The sequence below is a fragment of the Pristiophorus japonicus genome, chromosome 3 (genome assembly GCF_044704955.1).
Source record: "Pristiophorus japonicus isolate sPriJap1 chromosome 3, sPriJap1.hap1, whole genome shotgun sequence".
NCBI lineage: Eukaryota > Metazoa > Chordata > Chondrichthyes > Pristiophoridae > Pristiophorus > Pristiophorus japonicus.
The window spans coordinates 90,246,345-90,270,058 of NC_091979.1; the positions used below are offsets into that span (position 1 = coordinate 90,246,345).

The 23,714-nt window shown below is 45.5% G+C and overlaps 1 protein-coding gene across 1 annotated transcript in view; it reads left to right on the forward strand.

The window, feature by feature from the left end:
* Nucleotides 1–23,714, forward strand: part of LOC139257742 (voltage-gated inwardly rectifying potassium channel KCNH7-like) — a 643,748-nt gene that overhangs the window by 324,294 nt on the left and 295,740 nt on the right. The window contains exon 3 of the mRNA XM_070874608.1: nucleotides 15,867–16,019. Within this exon, the coding sequence (XP_070730709.1) occupies nucleotides 15,867–16,019 (153 nt within the window). The remainder of the gene's footprint in view (nucleotides 1–15,866; nucleotides 16,020–23,714) is intronic.

The window sequence follows — 23,714 nt, forward strand, 5'->3', positions numbered from 1 at the left end:
GTATGTAACTTGGAGGGGATGATGTTCCCATAGGCCTGCTGCCCTTGTCCTTCTAGGTAGTAGAAGCCACGGGTTTGGGTGCTGCTGCTAAAGAAATCTTGGTGAGTTGCTGCAATGCATCTTGTAGATGGTACATACTGCAGCCACGGTGTGCTGATGGTGGAGAGAGTGAATGTTTAAGATGGTGGATGGGGTGCCAATTAAGTGGGCTGCTTTGTCCTGGATGGTGGCGAGCTTCTGGAGTGTTGCTGGTAGCTGCACTCATCCAGGCAAGTGGAGAGTATTCCATCACACTTCTGACTTGTGCCTTGTAGATGATGGAATGGCTTTGGGGAGTCAGGAGGTGAGACACTCACCGCAGAATACCTAGTCTCTGACCTGCTTTTGTAGCCACAGTATTTATGTGGCAGGTCCAGTTAGGTTTCTGGTCAAAGGTGACCTCCAGGATGTTGATGATGGGAGATTCGGCAACAGTAATGCCATTGAATGTCAAGAGGTGGTGGTTAGACACTCGTTTGTTGGAGATCGTCATAGCCTGGCATTTGTGTGGCATGAACGTTACTTGCTACTTAAATCAACTCTATTGCTCATTGTACTAAACTAAAGCTTTTTAATATAGCAGGTCCCAGTTTTACCTTTTCACATCTTTCACACAATGTGACGTCCGAAATTCGGAAACCTCGAGACAGAGGCCGTTCCGGATTCCGGGTATTTTCGGATGTTGGAACGTCTTTGCCTGGGCCAAGGTAGGTAGGGTCGGTTGAGCTGAGCACGGGATTGGGGGGAGGTCAGGCCAGGGCTGGAGTGGGGGGATTCGGTCGGGCCGGGGCTGGGGTGGGGGGGAGGTCAGGCCGAGGCTGGCGGGTGGGGGGGGAGGTCGGGCCGGGGCCGGGGTGGGGGGTAGGTGAGGCCGAGGCCGGTAGGGGGACAGGTCGGGCCGGGGTGGGGGGAGGTTGGGCAAAGGCGGGGGGGAGGTCGGGCAGCTGGATGCGGGGTGAGGTCGGGCCAAGGCCGGGGGAGGTCAGGCTGAGGCCAGGGGGGTGTAGGGTAGTTCGGGCCAAGGCGGGGGGAGGCCAGGAGGCAGCGGGGGGGGGGGAGGTCAGGCCGTGGACAGGGGGAGGTCAGACAGCTGGAAGTGGGGTGAGGTCGGGCCAAGGCCGGGGAAGGTCGGGCTGAGGCCAGAGGGGTGTAGGGTAGTTTGGGCCAAGGCGGGGGGAGGCGGGGAGGCGGCGGGGGGGGTGGGAGGTCAGACGGCTGGAGGTGGGGTGAGGTCAGGTCAAGGCCGGGGGAGGTCGGGCAGCTGGAGGTGGGGTGAGGTCGGGCCAAGGCCGGGGGAGGTCGGGCAGCTGGAGGTGGGGTGAGGTCGTACGGCCAGAGGTGGGGGCAGGTCAGGCTGAGGCCGGGGGAGGTCAGACCGAGGCCGAGGGAGGTTGGGCCGAGGTGACGAAAGGTCAGGCGGCCAAGGCGAGGGAATCTGGATTTCAGAACATTTTCTGGTTTCCGGACAACCCCACCACGGATCAGCCCGATGCTCGGATTGCAGAACATTCCGGATTCCGGAACTCCGGATTTTGGACGTCGCACTTGTATACAATTAGCTGTCAGAAAAACAAATGTAAGCCTGTTTATTGCTGGTACCACAAGCTCATGTCACAATGGACAGAGTGTGTCAGTGCTTGAAACAACACAACTGCAACAGGCATTTAAACAAATATTTCTATTGGAGTATTGTCTTAATAAGATACATGATAGGCTCCAATTACATTGGATACAAACTCATGAGCTCATAAGTTAAGTTATGTAAACTAAGTCAATTCATAAGCAAATCCAATTAAAATTGGACCACTTAGCACAAAGCCAACTGAAAGCAATAAAATTACATGTTTTAAGTGCAAATAGTCTATTTGTGTTCTCCATGAAAAGGATGCTGTTGTGAAGTAGCTCGGTTCATTTTGTTACAGGATCCTTATAGCTAACAGAGAGAAAAAACTTGCATCCCAGCAGTGGGGCTTGATTTGAACTCTAGCCCCAGAAGTGAAAGGACAGTGTGTGAACCTCAATTTACATATGGCCTATTGACTTTGTACACTTTGGATCTTTTTCAAATAGTTTTCCAATATTTAATGCAATTTGTTTCAGACTTCCTCTTCCCTGCTTTCTTGCTTTATTTTTCTCTGTCTTATTTCCACTCCTCTTATCTGCTCCCTTGTCATAACTCTTTTTTCCTTCTGTTCCCACATTTCAGAAGCACGGCATACATATAAGCCATAAATTCTAAGAAGTTGAATACTAGTGTGGAATGCATACAATAGGAGTAGCAAATACCGAGGTTCAGAAGTGGCAGATGTAGGTATTTCATGTGCGCGTCCCTAAGGTTCTAGCCTCTTTTTCATTTCACTGACTTATATTAGATAACAACAAATAAATCTTTGTATGAAGCACTGAAGATAAAATCATTCAGCTTCAGTAACCACATATATTTCTCTTCATTTACATGCACAGTCAGTAACAACATTTACTAAACAAACCAAAAGTGATTTCGGGATTGTAATCTTCTAAGCTTTTGTTGTCCAATTATTTCTAATTGTGTTTGAAGAATTAACCTAAATGAAGAATGATGCTGAAATTCTTAACTAATCAAAGATTTTGGAAATAGAATGAATGTTCAGACTGACATCATTGATTTTGTTACCACTGCTGCAAAAATAAAATTATTAACAACAATTACAGGAATCTGTTCTTTTTCAACGAGGATGTGCTCCTGAGCAGTACTACGCACCTTTCCTTAGAAAATAGGCATTATTGATTTGAGTAAGACTGACATGGACCTGATAGGAGGGCTATTAGCATATCAACAAAACTTGAGACAGATAATGTCAAAAATGAGACGTAATGTCTAGATTTAAGTCATACATCATAACTATCTCCTACACGTCATGGTGTTGAGTACAGACCACCAAACAGTTGTAGTGAGGTTGGGGACAGCATCAAACAAGAAATCAGGCATGCATGCAATAAAGGTACAGCAGTTATCATGGGCAACTTTAATCTACATATTGATTAGGCTAACCAAACTGGTAGCAATGCGGTGGAGGAGGATTTCCTGGAGTGTATTAGGGATGGTTTTCTAGACCAATATGTCGAGAAACCATCTAGAGAGCTGGCCATCCTAGACTGGGTGATGTGTAATGAGAAGGGACTAATTAGCAATCTTGTTGTGCGAGGCCCCTTGGGGAAGAGTGACCATAATATGGTAGAATTCTTTATTAAGATGGAGAGTGACACAGTTAATTTGGAAACTAGGGTCCTGAACTTAAGGAAAGGTAACTTTGATGGTATGAGGCGTGAATTGGCTAGAATAGACTGGCAAAGGATACTTAAAGAGTTGACGGTGGATAAGCAATGGCAAACATTTAAAGATCACATGGATGAATTTCAGCACTTGTACATCCCTGTCTGGAGTAAAAATAAAACGGGGCAGGTGGCTCAACTGTGGCTAATAAGGGAAATTAAGGATAGTGTTAAAACCAAGGAAGAGGCATATAAATTGGCTAGAAAAAGCAACAAACCTGAGGACTGGGAGAAATTTAGAATTCCATAGAGGAGGACTAAGGGTATACCGTATATACTCGCGTATCATGCGACTTTTGAAGACCTAAATTGTAACCTAAATTTGGGGGGTCGCATGATACGCGAGATACAAAATTTGCGGATGTGAAGTGCTGGCCAAGATTAGGCTGTTCGGCTGTTAAGCAGACCGTATCCACGCTGAATCTCGGCAGGTATCTCCTGGGCTGGATTGCAGCCTCTATTGTCACTTGTACTGTATCTTTGCTGTGGTCTAGAGATCGCCACCCACAACTCCCTCTGAAGTTTGCTGCATTATTAGAGGCTCCATCTATCTCAGCCCATGCTTCTTTTACCCGCAAACACAGTAGAGGCTGTGGCTGAACGACGCTAGTCAAGCCAGCTGGAATGATTGCTATATCGGTGTTCGATTCGCGAACAGCTTTCACAACAGAATCCACTCGATGTTTCATGATTCGGTTGTTAAGGTCTGTATTCGATCGTTGTTATGTGTTAGGGTACTTGTTACGTGTTGGGTACTTGTTAAACTTGTTTGAAAGCCTAGCCTAGTGGCATCTGGTATCTCAAAAAAGTGACTCGCATGATACATGAGATATATGATAAAATCATGTTTTGGGGACGAAAATTTAGGGGTCGCATGATACGTGAAATCACAGGATACGCGAGTATATACGGTAATTATGAGGGGGAAGATAGAGTACGAGAGGAAGCTTGCCAGGAACCTAAAAACTGCAAAAGCTTCTATAAATATGTGAAGAGAAAAAGATTAGTGAAGACAAACATAGGTCCCTTGCAGTCGGATTCAGGTGAATTTATAAGGGGGAACAAAGAAATGGCAGACCAATTGAACAAATACTTCGGTTCTGTCTTCACGAAGGAAGACACAAATAACCTTCCGAATGTACTAGGGGACAATGGATCTAGTGAGAAGGAGGAACTGAAGGATATCCTTATTAGGCGGGAAATTGCGTTCGGGAAATTGATGGGATTGAAGGCCGATAAATCCCCGGGGCCTGATACTCTGCATCCCAGAGTAATTAAGAAAGTGGCCCTAGAAATAGTGGATGCATTGGTGATCATTTTCCAACAGTCTATCGACTCTGGATCAGTTCCTATGGACTGGAGGGTAGCTAATGTAACCACTTTTTAAAAAGGGAGGGAGAGAGAAAACGGGTAATTATACGGTTAGCCTGACATCGGTAGTCAGGAAAATGTTGGAATCAATCATCAAGGATGAAATAGTAGCGCAATTGTAAAGCAGTGACAGGATCGGTCCAAGTCAGCATGGATTTATGAAAGGGAAATCATGCTTGACGAATCTTTTGGAATTTTTTGAGGATGTAACTAGCAGAGTGGACAAGGGAGAACCAGTGGATGTGGTGTATTTGGACTTTCAAAAGGCTTTTGACAAGGTCCCGCACAAGAGATTGGTATGCAAAATCAAAGCACATGGTATTGGGGGTAATATACTGACGTGGATGGAGAACTGGTTGGCAGACAGGAAGCAGAGAGTCGGGATAAATAGGTCCTTTTCAGAATGGCAGGCAGTGACTAGTGGAGTGCCTCAGGGCTCAGTGCTGGGACCCCAGCTCTTTACAATATACATTAATGATTTAGATGAAGGAATTGAGTGTAATATCTCCAAGTTTGTGGATGACACTAAGATGGGTGGCAGTGTGAGCTGTGAGGAGGACGCTAAGAGGCTGCAGGGTGACTTGGACAGGTTAGGTGAGTGGGCAAATGCATGGCAGATGCAGTATAATGTGGATAAATGTGAGGATATTCATTTTGGGGGAAAAAACACGAAGGCAGAATATTATCTGAATGGTGGCATATTTGGAAAAGGGGAGGTGCAACGAGACCTGAGTCTCATGGTTCATCAGTCATTGAAAGTTGGCATGCAGGTACAGCAGGCGGTGAAGAAGGCAAATGGTATGTTGGCCTTCATAGCTAGGGGATTTGAGTATAGGAGCAGGGTTGTCTTACTGCAGTTGTACAGGGCCTTAGTGAGGCCTCACCTGGAATATTGTGTTCAGTTTTGGTCTCCTAATCTGAGGAAGGACATTCTTGCTATTGAGGGAGTGCAGCGAAGGTTCACCAGACTGATTCCAGGGATGGCTGGACTATCATATGAGGAGAGACTGGATCAACTGGGCCTTTATACATTGGAGTTTCGAAGGATGAGAGGGTATCTCATAGAAACATATAAGATTCTGCTGGGATTGGACAGGTTAGAGGCGGGAAGAATGTTCTCGATGTTGGGGAAGTCCAGAACCAGGGGACATAGTCTTAGGATAAGAGGTAGGCCATTTAGGACTGAGATGAGGAGAAACTTCTTCACTCAGAATTCCCTACTGCAGGGAGTTGTTGATGCCAGTTCATTGGATATATTCAAGAGGGAGTTAGATATGGCCCTTACGGCTAAGGGGATCAAGGGGTATGGAGAGAAAGCAGGAAAGGGGTACTGAGGGAATGATCAGCCATGATCTCATTGAATGGCGGTGCAGGCTCGAAGGGCCGAATGGCCTACTCCTGCACCTATTTTCTATGTTTATGTGTTTCTATGTACTGGCAAATTCAAAGGGTGACTCATGAGTAGAATTTTAACACTATCAACCTGAGGGTTCTTTTTCCTAAAGCCAATTGTAGTGCTATAATCAATACCTCAGCTAAGATCAGCTAACTCAGCACAGCCTAAGAATAAAGCCCTAAATATTTGTGAACTAATAGGGCCGGATTTTCAGCTTTTGGGGTTTTTTCGGCGGAAACGGTAGCGATACGTGAAACTTACCATTTGCGCTGCGCTACCATTTCTAGCCCAAACATTCAGCCTTTACGTCGGTAAGGGAGGCGTTGCACAAGCATTCACGGCACAAACCGCAAGTTTCAGCAACTTTAGTCCGGGGCCGGGAGCGCTGCGAGAGAGGTCTTGGGAGGGGGGGAAGACAAAAACAAAAAAAATTGTAAAAAACATTTCAAAAACATTCATAAAACATTTACAAGACCCTTATCTATTGAATCACTGAAAAAAAATTAAAATATAAAAACTTTAACGTACCTTTTTTGTCGGTTTTCATACTTACCGCTGCTGGCAGGGCTGCACCAACAGGTTTGACTTGTCGCTATTCTGGGCTCGGCGTACTGGTTGGGAGTGTGCTGAAACCTGGACGCAAACACAATCTGAGTTGTTGCATGTCGGTGCACCTCTCCCCGGCGGTACTTGAAAACGCCGCTGTAAACAGGTACCCGAGGATCCCACCTGGCCTTTGCGACCGGGTTTTCGCAAGCCTCGCGTAATTCCAGCTCAATGGCTCAGTATAACAACTCCCAAATATTTAAATTTTTTACCCAGTGATCCAAATAACCAGTTTCCTGTCAACTATACTTCTATCTGCACCTATTGTTGTGGTAAAACAAATCTTTGCAACATACTTAGGGGAAAAAAGTTCATCTTTTCCATTTTGTAGTGCCTATGAATCAATATATTTTTAAATAGAACAGAATAACCCACACACTTGAGTGTGTTAAAAGATAATAATGCATCTGTAATGTATGTAGCACTCAAATCACTGACTCCACACAGTCTGGTGTTGTAGTAACTGCTGTGACCTTGGTCTTTTATTGTGTAACTCCAGAGTGCCCCTCAGGTGTGGTAGGCAGCCTTTTCTACTCTGTCTCGCAGGTACTTTTGGGTCTCCCATCACAGTGCCCCTTGTAGCGCACCATTGTAACTATACATTTAATGTACATGGACAATACATAACATCTCACTCCGCCCCCCCCCCCACAGTTCCTAAAGCAAATTGCCGGTAACCTCCGCCTTGTTCGTCCTGATTGATTTGTGAGTGTGAGTCCATGACCATCCACTTCCCTCTTCCCCCCCCATGGTAGAGATTATGCTTGCGATCCGGTGCAAGCATGTGGTATCTGCAGTCCTTACATGGGTGATACAAGTACACAAACATCATCTCCAGTAGAAAGCAGGTACACATAGACAGTACATTTGTATAATATATATAGATGTGTTGAAGAGTTATATCAAAAGGTTGCAGGTACACTGAACAGTTAATAAATCCCAGTTCCACTGGGTGAGGTATGGTGCCGGCATACAGCCCCTTTTTGCCCGAGGCAATGGGCTGCGCTGAGACAGGGTATGGCAACTGGTGCGTTGCCTCTGTTCTCAGGAAATAGTTGCCTTTGCGACTTGTCTACAGCCGCTGAATAATTGCATAAATCACATAAAATCAGAAATCGCATTAATCCATTAGTCATGTTAATCACAGATCCATTAACCCTTTTAACTGTGCATTGTGATATTAAATCTTTTCACCAATCATATCAATCATTTTAATCACAGTAATCATTTTGACTCACTCTTGCCCTTACAAAAGTCTCTTTGTGGGGACCGTCAACGGTGTAAGGCCCCTTTAAGACTCCCAGGTACATTTCCCTTTTAAGGCGCCATTTTGTTTTTCCCACGAGGTTTCTACTGGGCACCGCCATTTTAGGTGCTCTGCTGGTGCCTGCCTGCCTCTCTCTGCAGAACACTGCTGCCACGAGGTTCGCTGCCATCTTGAACTCGCTGTGCTGCTGCCTGCTCTCCCTTTCTCTCGAGAGCTGCCACACTCTGAATGCACCTGGGAGCCGCAACACATCGGCCCCCGCACCGCCGCATCCTCCAGAGCACCCCGCGCAGCTGACCTTTTTGCCCGGGAGCCGACACACACACACACATCCTCCGGAGCCAACCTCCTCATTGCCGCAGCCGATCCTGGACGAGCCCCGCTCCTCGGAGCACTGGCCCTCACGACGTCGCCGAGCGAGTCCCGCTCCCGAAACTGCCGATTCACCGCTCCTCCCGCTGCAAGCCCCGCGAACGGCTGCCTCTGCCTGCAGGCCGACAGTGCCTGTTGGAGCAGCCCGTCAAAGCCCTTCTCTCTTCTCCAGCTCGGTCGGCGCTGCTGCTGGTTCCAGCGCCTCTTTCTCACTTTCAGTCTTTTCAGGGGAGAGTCGACAGCCACCGCTGCTCTGCCTAACCCCACACACGCTTCCTTCGCTGCTATCCGATCTGAAAGTGGAGGCCTGCTCTGCCTGTGAACACGGGGGACAGCGGTCTGTGGAGGAATGAAGTCTTCCCAGCTCCCACAGACCTTCCCCATCCATCTCCTGCTGAGTAGCGTCGGCCCATCGCCTGCAATGATCCACAAAGGTAAACCGTGCGTCTTGCCATCGTGAGATACCTGCACATCCGCTCTGCCAAAAACAGGTGTCAGTTCCTTGGTGTAGGTGCACAGCTTCGCCGTGACCAGGACCAGCTTGGGTCGTGCAGCTGGGTTGATCCACAATTTATCAAAAGTTTCCTGACTCATCAGCAACTGACCCAACCCCGTGTCCACTTCCATACTCACTGGGACTCCGTTAATCTTGACTTCCATAATCACTGGCGCCGAATCGCCGTTAGACGTATACAGTCCAAACGCATCATCTTCTTCCTGGGGTTGGGATGCCCGTTGAGCCAGACCGCAATGTTCCACGGTGGATAGCAGATCATCTACCATCTCCTCAGCCACATGGTGAGTCGTGTTTCTTTTGCACATACGCTGAAGGTGGCCTTTCGTGTGGCAGGTATTGCACATATACTCCGCAAACCTGCACCGGTGAGCCTCATGGCTTCCTCTGCAGTGCCAACACGGTGCTGCTCGATTAGTCCCCCTCGGCAGACTCTGAGTTCCAGGACCCTGAGGTCTGTGCTCTCTGCCCTGGGCAGAGCCACGTACTGCAGTTTTGTCTGTGACGGCGCTATCCTGTGAATAGTACCTGCTGGGTTCGAGACCGTGTGGATCATCTGCTTGGTGCTGCAAATTGAGGTCATAAATGCCCGGCTGATGTTGATGGCTTGCTGCAGGCTGACTGTAGATTCAGTAAATAGCAGCATGTGAAGGAGACCCTCATGGCCAATCCCCATAACAAAGACGTCTCACAATGCCTCGTTAAGGTGTGTGCCAAAATCGCACGGCACCGCAAGTCTCCTGATGTCCGCAGCATATTTTGTGACATCCTGGCCCTCAGGTCTGCAGTGGTGGTGGAACTTGTGCCTGGCCGTGAGGATGCTCTCCTTCAGTTTCAATTGGTTATGAATGAGTTCAATCAGCTGCTCATATGACTTGTCCTTGGCGCTCGCGGGTGCCAGCAAATCCTTGACGAGACGGTAAACCTCATCGCTACAACTGGACAGCAATATCGCCTTATGCTTCTCTATCAGTGCGTTCGTGTTCCCTGTCAGGTCGTTTGCTATAAAATAGTACTCGAGCCTTTCCGTAAAGGCATCCCAGTCAATAATACCCTCTGTGAAATCCTTTAGCGTGCCCAAAGTAGCCATGGTTGCGTGAAGAGCTCGTCCGTGTCCTCGTCGCCAATTTGTGATGTATGTAGCACTCAAATCACTGACTCCACACAGTCTGGTGTTGTAGTAATTGCTGTGATCTTGGTCCTTTATTGTGTAACTCCAGAATGCCCCTCAGGTGTGGTGGGCAGGCTTTTATACTCTGTCTCGCAGGTACTTTCGGGTCTCCCACCACAGTGCCCCTTGTGGCGCACCATTGTAACTATACAGTTAATGTACATGGACAATACATAACAGCATCAAATAGTTTGGATAACCATATAAACCACTAGAGCAAAGCTAAGTAGCTTATCAACATAATTTTGTTCTGTTACAGACAGGATTTCTGCGCCAACTGGAGAAGTCGGCTGCGATTTCACTTACTGAGGGGGGGTCCGGGATTCCGGGATGGTCGGGGTCGATCGCGCAGTCCCAGCCCACTGCCTGCTTTAACCCGCTCTGTTAAAGTGATTTTACCTTGATTGGGCTTGTTAAGCCCGCCCAGCGAGGTTCCCAGCTAATTAAAAGGAAGCAGGTCTAATGACGTCATTTGATGACACGTCATCAGCTGGTTTCCTTAAAGGGACCATGTCCAAATTTACTTTGACAGTTGTGCTGTCAGTGTTCTACAGCATTGAGATGCTGCAAACACTGACATGCACTGCACAAAGATGCACAGTTGCACTCAGGCTCTCCCATGTCTCCATCCATATCAATCATCCATTCATAGGCAGTCCCTCAAAATCGAGGAAGACTTGCTTCCACTCTAATAGTGAGTTCTTAGGTGACTGAACAGTCCAATACTGGAATTACAGTCTCTGTCACAGGTGGGACAGACAGTCGTTGAAGGAAAGGGTGTCCATACGCTTATGGAAGGAGTCACAGCATGTAGGGAGTTTCTCTTCCCTTCCATTGGACGGAAGAGAGCTCCCCAGGAGACCATGCACACTGTTTGCACATTGCACAGGGGGGCACAAGCAGTGATGTCATCAGGAGAACCAGGTTGCAGTGGCACAAACCTTTCAATGCTTTCAGTAGATCAGGAAACATTACTGCAAAGCCACACTCAACCTCATCTTGCTGTACCACTCATCACTCTGCCTTCCCTACCCTACTCCTGCACATCCTTACTCGCAACAACTTAACTTGCACCTCTACCCATCCCTCTCGCTCTGTCTACATTATCACATCCCCATCTCACGAGCCACCCCTTACACTCATCCTCATCCTAGTGTAAGCACACCAACGAATAACTTTGGAAGTGGCTTAGTGAGTTGCAGTGAATGGTCAGACATAAGGGCACCCCTCGCAATGGTGATGAGTGTGAAAGGAATGGCTTGGGCATTGTAGGGATGCTTTGTGGTGTTGTACAGCAGCGTGAAGGAAATCTGGCCATGGTGAGACCATCTCTGGTGTCCTGGGCATCAATGCGATTGGCTGCGGATGCCCTGTGCCTTGTGCAGCATCAGTTGATGGTGGAGAAGGTTGGTGTTGTTGTTAGTGTGCTTGGTGCTGCTGGTGTTGGGGATTATTGTGGGATTCTGAGGACCAAAGTGAGATTTTTTCAAGGGCACCAATGCTGGTGGAATAGATGGCAGGTGAGGTTGAGATGACAGAAGCAATAAGTCAGAGTTAAAAGAGAGGTTGTTCCATTCAGGTGACACTGGATAGAGAGTTTGCAGCAAACACTTGCAACCTGCATAAAGCTCAATTTATCTTCCAAATGCAATGTCTTCTAACCTTGGAAAGTGAGCACCTATGGAATGGGAGCTTTTATAAGACCATTTGTAGCTGTCAAGTTAATAAATCATCCCATGCTGACACAACACCCTAACGTGATCCCCAAGCAGCAGGGAAGCCAAACTGTTGGCGAGCTCTAAAAATCTAAACGTGAGCTTAAACTAGATGTTAAGTGCCTGTTAACAAGCTCTTTATAATCTAAATTGCCGCTTGTGTCAGGTCTGTTCAGTGCTGACAGATCCGACACCTGGGAGACTAGCGTGGAGGCAGGTTGACAGCGGTGTCATAAGAACATAAGAACATACGAAATAGGAGCAGGTGTAGGCCATCTGGTCCCTCGAGCCTGCTCCGCAATAATATCATGGCTGATTTGATCATGGACTCAGTTCCACTTCCCTGCCCGCTCCCCATAACCCTTTACTTCCTTATCGCTCAAAAATCTGTCTATCTCCACCTTAAATATATTCAAAGACCCAGCCTCCACAGCTCTCTGAGGCAGAGAATTCCATAGATTTCCCGAGGAGAAAAAACATTTCTCCTCATCTCAGTTTTAAATGGCCCCTTATTGTGAGACTATGTGTGGAAGTACCCTTTCTGCATCCACCTTGTCGAGCTCCCTCATTATCTTATATGTTTCGATAAGATCACCTCTCATTCTTCTGTACTCCAATGTGTATAGGCACAACCTACTCAACCTATCTTCATAAGTCAACTCCCTCATCTCCGGAATCAACCTAGTGAACCTTCTCTGAACAGCCTCCAATGCAAGTATATCCTTCCTTAAATATGGAGACCAAAACTGTATGTAATACTCTAGGTGTGGCCTTACCAATACCCTGTACAGTTGTAGCAGGACTTCTCTGCTTTTATATTCTATCCCCCTTGCAATAAAGGCCAACATTCTATTTGTCTTCCTGATTACTTGCTGTACCTGCAAACTAACTTTTTGTGTTTCATGCAAAAGGACCCCCAGATCCATCTGTACTGCAACACTTTGCAATGTTGCTCCATTTAAATTGTAATTTGTTTTTCTATTTTTACTGCCAAAGTGGATAACCTCACATTTTCCCACATTATACTCAATCTGCCAGATTTTTGCCCACTCACTTAGCCTGTCCATATCCCTTTGCAGATTTGTTGTGAACTCCTCACAGTTTACCTTCCCACCCATCTTTGTATCAGCAAATTTGGCTACATTACATTCGGTCCCTTCATCCAAGTCATTAATATAGATTGTAAATAGTTGAAGACCGAGCACCGATCCCTGCGTCAACCCACTAGTCACTGTTTGCCAACCGGAAAATGACCCATTTATCCCGACTCTCTGTTTTCTGTTAGCTAGACAATCTTCTATCCATGCTAAGATGTTACCTCCAACCGCATGAACTTTTATCTTGTGCAGTAACCTTTTATGAGGCACCTTATTGAATGCCTTCTGGAAATCCAAATACACCACATCCACTGGTTCCCCCTTATCCACCCTGCTCGTTACATCCTCAAAGAACTCCAGCAAATTTGTCAAATGTGATTTCCTTTTCATAAAACCATGCTGCTTTGCTTGATTGAATTATGCTTTTCCAAATGTCCCGCTATTGCTTCCTTAATAATCGACTCTAGCATTTTCCCAATGTCAGATGTTAGGCTAACTGGTCTATAGTTTCCTACTTTTTGTCTGCCTCCTTTTTTAAATAGGGGTGTTACATTTGCGGTTTTCCAATCCGCTGGGACTGCCCCAGAATCCAGGGAATGTTGGTAGATTACAACCATTGCATCGACTATCTCTACAGCCACCTCTTTTAAGACCCTAGGATGTAAGCCATCAGGTCCAGGGGACTTGTCCGCCTTTAGTCCCATTATTTTACCAAGTATTACTTCATTATTGATAGTGATTGTATTAAGTTTCTCCCTCCCTATAACCCCTTGATTATCCACTATTAGGATGTTTTTAGTCCCAACCAGCTGTCAATCCTTTCAAATTTCAGAGCTGACCACCTGCGATCCCATCCTGTCAGCACCAGTAAAATTCCATCCATCTAGTCAGACAGCTAATAGCAGGCATCTAAAATGAATTCACATAATTTGAACTGAAATCCCTTTTTTTATTCATTCTCGGGATGTTGGCATTGCTGGATAGACCGGCATTTATTGCCCGTCCCTAGTTGCCCTAAGAAGGTGGTGGTGGGTCATCCATTTGAAGGTGCCCCCATATATTCTGAGCTGCAGTGATATCAGGTTTTACTCCATTGCATATTGAGCGAATTAGAATCCCCTGTGTAGTATATATTATAATGAAACACTCGTGACAGAAATAGTGGGGTGAATTCTAACCCCAAAAACCGGGTGGGATAAGGTTGGTTGGGAGGTTAAAGAGTTAAAAAACTGAATCCCAACCCCAAGCCACCTCCGACGCGTCCACGTCCAGTTTTAGCGGATGCTTATGGTAGGGCGGGTAGCCAACCCGCTCCCAGGAGGTGGATCGCTCATTTAAATATTATAATGAGGCTGGCATGCCTCATGGTGATCCACCATTGCAAATTTAACTCTGGGTGGTCGGATTTCCCTGGCCTCGGGGAACCCGTCAGCTAAAAGAAGGTGAGGACTGCTGGTTGCAGGAGGTAAGTGCCTCTCCACTTATCTCCTGGATCCAGAATCCCTGCCTCACCCAACACCCATGATCGGACCCCCCCCCCTCCCCGAGGCCTCTGATCTCCCACCTACCAACCTTCCCCCACCAGCGCCCCACCCTCCCCCCACTCCTGCCCCAAGGCCTCTGATCTTTCCCCAAACCCCAAGGCTTCTGATTCCTCCCTCCAGCCTCCAACCTGCTGTTAAATATGGCAGGGCCTGGGGGAAACCTGTTCTCCTAGATTTCCCTGCCACTTTCTACCCCCCCCCCTCCCCCCAGCCCCCACTCCTGACCAGCCTCCAGATTAAAATTCTGGCCAGTATGTCATTAGTTTAAAAGGTTAACATATTTGGAAGAGACAAATATCCTTGTGGCTTATATCTGTGCTTCATACAGAACTTTTAATTTTCAAATAACCTTGGTAGCAAAATCCAAGTCCATATACCTGTATTACAAAGTCCTCTGTAGTAATGTTTAGGTGTAGCATGACCTTGGTTATAGACTTAAAGATTCTCTCCCTTTAAGTGGATACAGTATTATTTTATTGAAATAACAAATACTACAGGCTTCCTGAAAGGCATGGACTTACTGTTAAATGTGGCTGTGATGTCAGGCGATGGAGTTCAATTAGCCTGATAAATATACATCCCTATGGACTAATGAAATTATACTGAAGCTAAAATAACAAAACTGCCAATAAGCATCTTCTTGTAATAACAGTATTTTTGAAAGTCACTATGGATTGTACAAACATGCAGATAAAATAAAGATCTCTCAATTGTTATTAAACATAAAGATCCAAAGTGGAAATGCTGTTATTGTGATATTGTGACACTTTCCAATATCTGGTGACTACCTGTTAGCAAAGTCTTATGGACAGCACAAATCCCAAATCTTCTGCGTCCTCTCAAATCCCAAAATAAAACTATGCTGTATGCTGTTTGAGAAACTACTCTTAACTCTGAAGGAGAACTTGCAAATCATTGACATCTGAGCAAAGCCGTGAACCCTGAATCAAAAGATTACTGTACCTTATAAACACTCTGTTACAGTTTGACAGCATAGGTCACATGAATGTGTCCTTCAAGCATACCTTTGAAATTCACAATGAGTATGAAGATTGCTAAGTCCAGTTCACATCACTCAAACACACAATCAATGGAATTCTCACCATACATTTCAAAGGTAAATGTACATTAATAAGGTCTCAGTGTCAAGGGGAAGAGACCCTGTGAAACCATGAGAAAGGAAAACAAAAATAAGTTGACATTCATATTTGGAACAAAAGCAGTTTAAAATTGTTATTGGAAGATTTTCATAAACACCCTTTTTAGTGTTCAAGTAACATTACTGTCATGAACAGTTCTTAACCATTTCCCTAACCAGGACATTAGTTAGACAAACATAGTTTACCATTCATGAAGCCAAAACATGAGACCAGTCTGAACGTTTGCATTGTTATTCATTTTCAACCATGGATTTTATTCAGTTTTTCTCAAAGGAATTAACCTGATCTTTTTTATTATTTAGGGACAACATTTTTGTGCAACACCCATATAATTCCAGTGAAAAATGAAGAAGGGGTCGTCATAATGTTCATTATAAACTTTGAATTTGTGGATGAAGAAAAATCCTTGCTGTCTCCAGACAGCTTAAATCACATGACACCAGCCAAAAACACACGTAAGTGTCCGTTTAACTTTATCTTATACTGAACTTGTGTATCAGACAATAATATTTTATTCTATAAAACTTAACATGCAGAAACAAGTTTCTGGGATGTCTGTTTCTGTCTGTTTCAGAGGTCACTGTTTGTCTCAGTGTAACAGAACTGGATAATGTAATTTGCTGCTACTTTTAACTGATGGAACGCAATTTTATTTTTCCTTTTTCAAATGATCTCCGCTCATTTCCTAAAGACACTGACACTTGCTGGGTGAGACTTAAATGGGTGCTGTCAGCCCTCCAGTACCTTATTCTTCAAATGTGAGTCGAGACAATGAGTGTCAGCTGGCTGCTCGATCAATGCTGCCTTTACTCTGCCGTCCACATATTCGTGCAGCTCCCCCCTCAGGTGGACATGAAAGATCCCATGGCACTATTTCGAAGAACAGCAGAGAAGTTATTCCTGGTGTCCTGGCCAGATTTATCCCTCAACCAACACCACAAAAAAGTAGCAGATTATCTGGTCATTATCACGTTGCTGTTTGTGGGAGCTTGATGTGCACAAATTGGCTGCCACATTTCCTACATTATAACAGTGGCTACAGTTCAACAAAAAAAGTACTTAATTTGCTGTAAAGCACTTTGGGATATCCTGAGAATGTGAAGAGTGCTATTTAAATGCAAGTCTTTCTTTCTATTACAGCTAAACCGTTAACTGTATATACAATTGTGATCAGAACAAATCAATGATTCTCTATCACATTCTAAATTGTTTTCACTTATTCCATGCTGGTGTATCCATTCCTGTTATAAATCAGTCTGTTTATAAGCAATGTTTCTGTCTGTCCATGTCTCTTGGATTTGCAATGGATTCTGCACTTAACTCTGAAGCTCTGATGTCTCAGTCCTATTCGGTACATTCCCATTCATTTTCAGTCTGATGACATTATTGATTATTACCAATCCCTATATTCTCATTTGCTTTTTAAGTGTCGGCTTGGCTTAGTGGCAGTATTTTTATCTCTGAAGCAGAAAATTGTGGATTAAAGCGCCACTCCAGGACTTGAGCACATTAATCCAGGCTGACACTTCAGAGCAATAGAGAGAGAATGTTGCATTGTCAGAGGTGCTATTTTTTTGAATGTTGAAGTTAAACTGAGACCCCGTCTGCCTGTTCAGATTAATATACAAAGGTTTACATTGTACTGTTCAAAGAAAAGCAGGGGAGTTCTCCTGGTGTCCTGGCAGCTATATACATCACTCAACCAACAGCAAAAAAACTGGTCATTTATCGCATTGCTGTTTATGGGACTTGCTGTGTGCAAATTGGCTGCCACATTTGCTTACATAAAAACAGTGAATTCAAAAATAATTCCTTAGCTGTAAAGCACCTTAGGACATCATAAGGATGTAAAGGGAGTATATAAATACAAGTTCCTTCTTTTTTTAACAAGCATTCCATTCACCACAGCCACTTGTCGGTGTCTGTGGGGCCAAAATTCAGGATCCCGATAAGGGTTTGCTGTGGCCATGCGGCGGAATCGAGAGGCCACCGCGTTCCAGTCGACTGGTCCCCGCGACCCATATTCAGCGCGGGAGTTTTTGGGGTGGTGTCCACTTCCACTCCAAACTGACGACTTCTGCTGTGGTATGGGTCCTGCGGCCGTGATGATGTCATTGGAGTGCGCACTGCTGCCCGCGGCCATGCCATCTATATTCAGTATAACAAAGGCTGCTTTTTTTTCTTGACAGTGCCCCCGCCAGCTTTTTGGGTCGGTGCACTTTGTCGGGTTGCTCGAGACCGCCAGAGGAGGAGAACGCAGATTTTGTGTGATCGGGTATTTGTGGTCCAAACTTTTTTGGATTTCTCTGTGGAGATTTGCTAAACCTGCAGCGGACTTTACAGAACTTGTTGTGAGCTTAGAAAACTTTTTCACTCTCATTGATTAGTCGTGGCCTGTGGGCCTCATTCTCTGCTCCACAGAGACCTGCTTATGAGGGTCGAGCCGTCAGACAGAATGGGCTCAGTGTTGGCAGGACAACGCCTTGTGCACCTTGTAAGAGGCAGGGTGGCACGCAGGAGAAGGCGGCGCCATCAGCAACGGGTACAGAGGCAGCGGGCAAGGGAGGCAGCAGCCATGGTTGCCCAACAGGGAGAAAGGCCTGCAGAAGGCCGCAGAGCTCCATGTAGAGAGGGTGGCCAGGTGGAAGATGGCGTGAGGAGAAGGGTCAGATACGCTAAACCCCCGCACCAGATACTGGGCCAGGAGCCTTGCCAGTAGCAGCCTACAGAGGCCCAAGACCATCAGCAGGAACAGGAAGAAGGTGATCTTCCAGATGCCATTGGAGGGGCCCTGCACAGATCCAGGGTGTCAGCAAGGCTGGACCCTCAATGTCCTCTATGCTGGCATTAGGCATGTCAGAACTTTTGTCCTCAAGGGTGTCATCGAGGCCTGGCACTGGTCTCACAGGTGTTGGCTCTCTCTGTCTTGTGCTGACACTCGGTCCCGGGGTTGTATCTAGGCCTGGCGCTAGTCTCACAGGTACCCGCTCTCCCTGTCCTGTGCTGCCACTCACTCTGTCACCTGCAAGAATAAATGGGAGAAGGGCTGCCGTGAGGGGGAGGTGAGGGATTGACGCATGAAGGTTGCAACTAGCAGACTTCCAGAGGGAAAGGCACAGTAGGCGCTGGTGCATTCACGGAGAGACTGCATTAAAGGAGGGCCTCACTTACCCATGCTGCCCACATCGGCATCGCCAGTACCGGAGGCCACAGGGGCGGTCTGATCTGCAAGAATAAATGGGAGAAGGGCTGCCATGAGGGGGAGGTGGGGGAATTGATGCATGATGGTTGCAACTAGCAGAGGGAAAGCTATAGTAGGCGCTGGAGCATTCAAGGAGAGATAGCATTAAAGGAGGCCCTTCACTTACCCACATCGGTATCGCCAGTACCGGTGGCTATAGGGAAGGCAGCATGTCTCCCGACGAGTGCCTCCACCCTCTCCTCTAAGGGTGTGAGGATTTGGAGCTCGGCCTCGCCACCACCAGTCCTCCTTTGCTCCATTCTATTATGAGCAAATTTGGCCTGCAAAACAAAGAATGGTTGGTGAGTAGCACTGTGATGATGCATCAGAAATGAGTGCACAAGTGTGTGTTCCTGAAATGCAGCTGTAACTGTGAAATGAGAGGGAGCCTCCATTGCGCAAACCCACACACACATATATATATATATATAGAGGCGACAACAATGAAATGCTGCTTCAGTGACTATACAGTGAAGGTGGGAAATAAGAGAAGGATGAAGGAGAGGCTTGCAAATGGAAGGTCAGCAGTTGGTGGAACAGGTACTCACTTTCATCAGCCGAATGATGTCGTTCAGTCATTTTTTGCATTGCGTGGTGGTGTGGTTACAAGTGGAGGTCCCAGAGACTTCCACAGCAATTTCCCTCCATGCATTTGTAAAGACATTGCGAGTGGGTCTCCCCTTGTCTGGACAAAGGAGTCACCTCCCTCCCTCCACAGCCTGCATCAGGGTGTCCAACTCAGTATCCGAAAATCTACTTGCCCTTCCTGGTCCAGCAACACCAGCCATCCCTCAACAGAACGCCTTCTCTCCTCAGGGCCTAGCTGCAAACCCTGGCCTTCAAGAAGTCCAGAGAGGAGCTGGCTCGTTAATTGCACATGATCAGAACGCTGAATTTCCCTCTGGTTACTTTGCTACAATCAACCCACCCATACCGCTGCAAACTCCCGATTCCCGCCAGTCATTATCACCGGAAGCCATTTAAAAAAAATAGTTGAAAATCGATCGACTGGCTGCCGCAAAAATAGCGGCGGTAATCACGCAAAAAAGACGGTAGGTGCGCCAGGTTTGTGGCGGCCCTGAATTTCGGCCCCACAGCCTTTTTTGAATGAGCAATGTAATCAAAAATTTGCAGTACTCCTTATTGTAAAACGTGACTGATTTAGTTTGTAGTGATTTTATTCAGAAGTTGTTCACCAACTCTCTGAGGAAAATGATATTAATACTATTATTGGGTCTCTTATAGCTAAGAAGCTGAAAATTACAGTAAAGAATGCCACTTTATTCAGAATTCCTGACTGAGCTATAATTTAAGTAAGTAGCAGCTTTAGGCAGTACCCAATTAATTTCTCAATAAAACTTTGAAACCTAGTATTCCAAGAGAGGGCCTACTGTAGTTCAGATCGATATTTGTCTCAAAACCTTAAGATAGTGTAATGTCTCTAAGCTTGTAACGTTTGTAGCGCCACACTGTGGATGTGGACGTATTGTGTACTGCAACTGCAGAGTAATAATAAACAGCACCAAGCAGATTTCGGGAGGCTTCCGAGTGAGTTGCCTGCCATGTTAGGAGCTGTGTGTGCTGTTCTCTGTGAATATATCACATTTGGCGATTGGGATAGGATTTTTCGTATGATTTAAAGCTTAAATTTTGTTGGGGAAGGATTCAGCCAGCCGACAGAGAGACTTTGGAAGTTTCTGTCTTTGGAAAAAAGTTATAAAATCCGAGGTAAAATACAGCATATGGTGTGAACAGCTAGAGATTAAAATGGCAGGTGTAATCGGACATTTGGGGAAATATAGACACAACCGGGAACGTTTTAAAGCGTATGTGGATCGGCTAGAAATGTATTTCATTGCAAATAACATAATCAAAGTCCCAGACAATGCAGTCCAGAACCGGGCTGTGTTGGAACATAAGAGAACGATCTTCTTATCAGAGGCAGGTCCGGCATTATACGAAACCCTTGTAAATCTGCTTGTGCCTGACGAGCCAAAGGACACAATGCTGAAAGAAATGTTAATGAAGCTGGAGCAGCACTATAACCCCAAACTGTTAGAAATTGCTGAAAGCTATCGTTTCGGGATTCGGAATCAAAAGACTGATGCAGGTATCAGTGATTACATCGTTGCATCAAAAAAGCTATCGATGCACTGTAATTTTGGAAACTTTCAAAACCGAGCATTATGGGATTGTTTTGTTTGTGGGGTGAAAAATGATGCGATCAGAAGGAAGTTATTGATGACGGAAGACTTGACTTTTGAGATTGCTTGTCAGACAGCAAGGTCGATGGACATGGCCGAAAAATATTCCCGAGAATTAAATAATAATTACGGTCGTCAGTCAACCGAGGTAAATCACCTGCAGGTTTAAAGGAAAAGATGGTAGGGGCTCAAAGTCTCAGCAACTGGAAATTCTAACAGAGCATCGAAGTCATGCTATAGGTGCCTGGGACAACACATTGCTCAAAGTTGTCCATACGTGAAAGCAAAGTGTTTCTTCTGCAGAAAGACTGGGCATCTTGCGAAGGCATGCCGACTAAAGGGTAAACCAGCTTTTAAAGCTATGAGTTCAGCGTTCAAAGCTCTGAGTAGAAATCCTAAGAGACTACATAGCATGGAAGAACAACAACAGGAAGAGGAGATGTTAGAGTTACACGTCATCAGGAGCACGAGGTTAACGGACAGCGATTCGGAAATCATCAAAATCCACATAGATGTTGCGGGATTCAAGATACCAATGGAAATTGACACGGGTGCATCCGTGAGTGTAGTACCGGAGTCACTATACCACGACAAATTGTGTGATTTCCAGCTGGAGAAATCCAAGATAGAGCTGCGAGGCTACTCGGGCGAGAAAATTCCTGTGGTAGGTCGTATCACCATACTGGTGAAATATAAAGATCAATTTCAGAACTTGCCTCTAATAGTAGTGAAAGGAGACAAGCCTGCCTTACTAGGAAGAAATTGGTTGAGCTCACTGAAGTTGGATTGGAGTAAGATTTTCTGTGTGGAAGTGAGATTTTCATCAACGGTTGAGGTTATCAAGAAGCATCCGAAGGTGTTCTGCAAAACGGGTAGTCCGATCCAAGGCTTCAAGGCGAGTGTCAGGGTGTAGAAGGACGGTAGATCGGTTTACTACAAACCACGTTCCGTACCAAATGCACTCAAGGACAAAGTTCAGCAAGAACTCGAAAGATTAGAGACTGAGAACATTATTTGTAAGATAGATCGATGTAATTGGGCTACACCCATTGTTGTTGTACCTAAGTTCGATGGTAAGGTAAGATTGTGTGGTGATTATAAAATAACCATAAACCAGGTTCTAGAGGGTAATGTCCCCAATACATTGCCGAATATAGAAGATTTGTTCACAACACTGACAGGTGGTCAGATATTCTCAAAACTGGATCTTATGAATGCCTACTTAAAGCTTGAACTAGATGAGGAGTCCAAGTCATGTTTGACTATAAGTACTCATCTAGACCCATATCAATTTAATAGGCTACTGTTTGGAGTGTCTTCCGCCTTGCCATATTCCAAGGGGTGATGAACCAGATTTTGCAAGGTATTGAAGGGCTTGTATGTTATTTGGATGACATACTAATTTCAGCACCAAAGAGGCAAATTCACAATAACATATTAAATGAAGTCTTCAAACGGCTAGAGAAGCACAGAGTACGAGTGTCTGCTTGTAAGTGTGAGTTATTTAAAAACTCAATGGAGTACTTAGGGTACAGAGTAGACAAAGATGGTTTACATCCAACCATGGAAAAATTGGATGAAATTAGAAATGCACCCACTCCCAGGAATGTCACTGAACTTCGTTCATTCTTGGGTCTTTTGAACTATTATGGGAAATTCCTACCAAATTTGGCTACAGTATTGAATCCACAGAATGAACTTTTGAAAAAACAGGTCCATTGGAAGTGATCAAAAGAATGCGAAACAGCATTCAAGGAGTGTAAAAGCAAATTGGTAGAGAGCACCATGTTAGTTCACCATGACATATCTAAGGAGATTAAGCTCGCATGTGATGCCTCTCCGTATGGAGTTGGGGCAGTAATCTCTCATGTATTAAGTAGTGGGGAGGAGAGACCAATTGCTTTTGCTTCACGCACTCTCAGTGCCAATGAGAGTAATTATGCGCAAATTGAAAAGGAAGCTTTGGCATTAATTTTTGGGGTCAAGAAGTTTCACAAATACTTGTATGGTCGTAAGTTTACCAGCATTACAGACCATAAGCCACTAAAAGCAATCCTCCATCCAAAGTCCCCAGTTCCAAAATTAGCTGCAATCCAAATGCAGAGATGGGCTTTGATTTTGTCAGTATATACATATGATATTGAATACAGATGATCAGCTGATCACAGTAATGCTGATGCAATGTCTAGATCGCCTTCCCCATCACAAGTTACACCCGATAGGGAAGAAGTGTTTTATTTTTCATACATTGATGAACTGCCAGTCACAGCTGAAGAGATTGGTAGAGCAACCAAACGTGACCCAGTGATGTCAAAGGTGTATGAGTATATTGCAAATGGATGGCCAAACCAGGTAACAGACAAAGATACACATCCATTCTTCATTCATAGGAATTAATTATCAGTCGATAAAGATTGTATCATGTGGGGTGCAAGAGTGGTTATACCGAATAAATTCAGGTCCAAATTATTAGCAGACCTCCATGACCAGCACCTGGGAATGTGCTTGACCAAGAGTTTTGCACGCAGTTATTTATGGTGGCCAGGTCTTGATAAAGATATAGAGTACATCGGGAGTCAGTGTATGACATGTCAATCGGTAAGCAAGCAACCACCACCAGTACCATTACAACCATGGAAATGGCTCCCAGGGTGTGGCAAAGGCTACATATTGATTTTGCTGAGTTAGAAGGACAACAGTTGTTC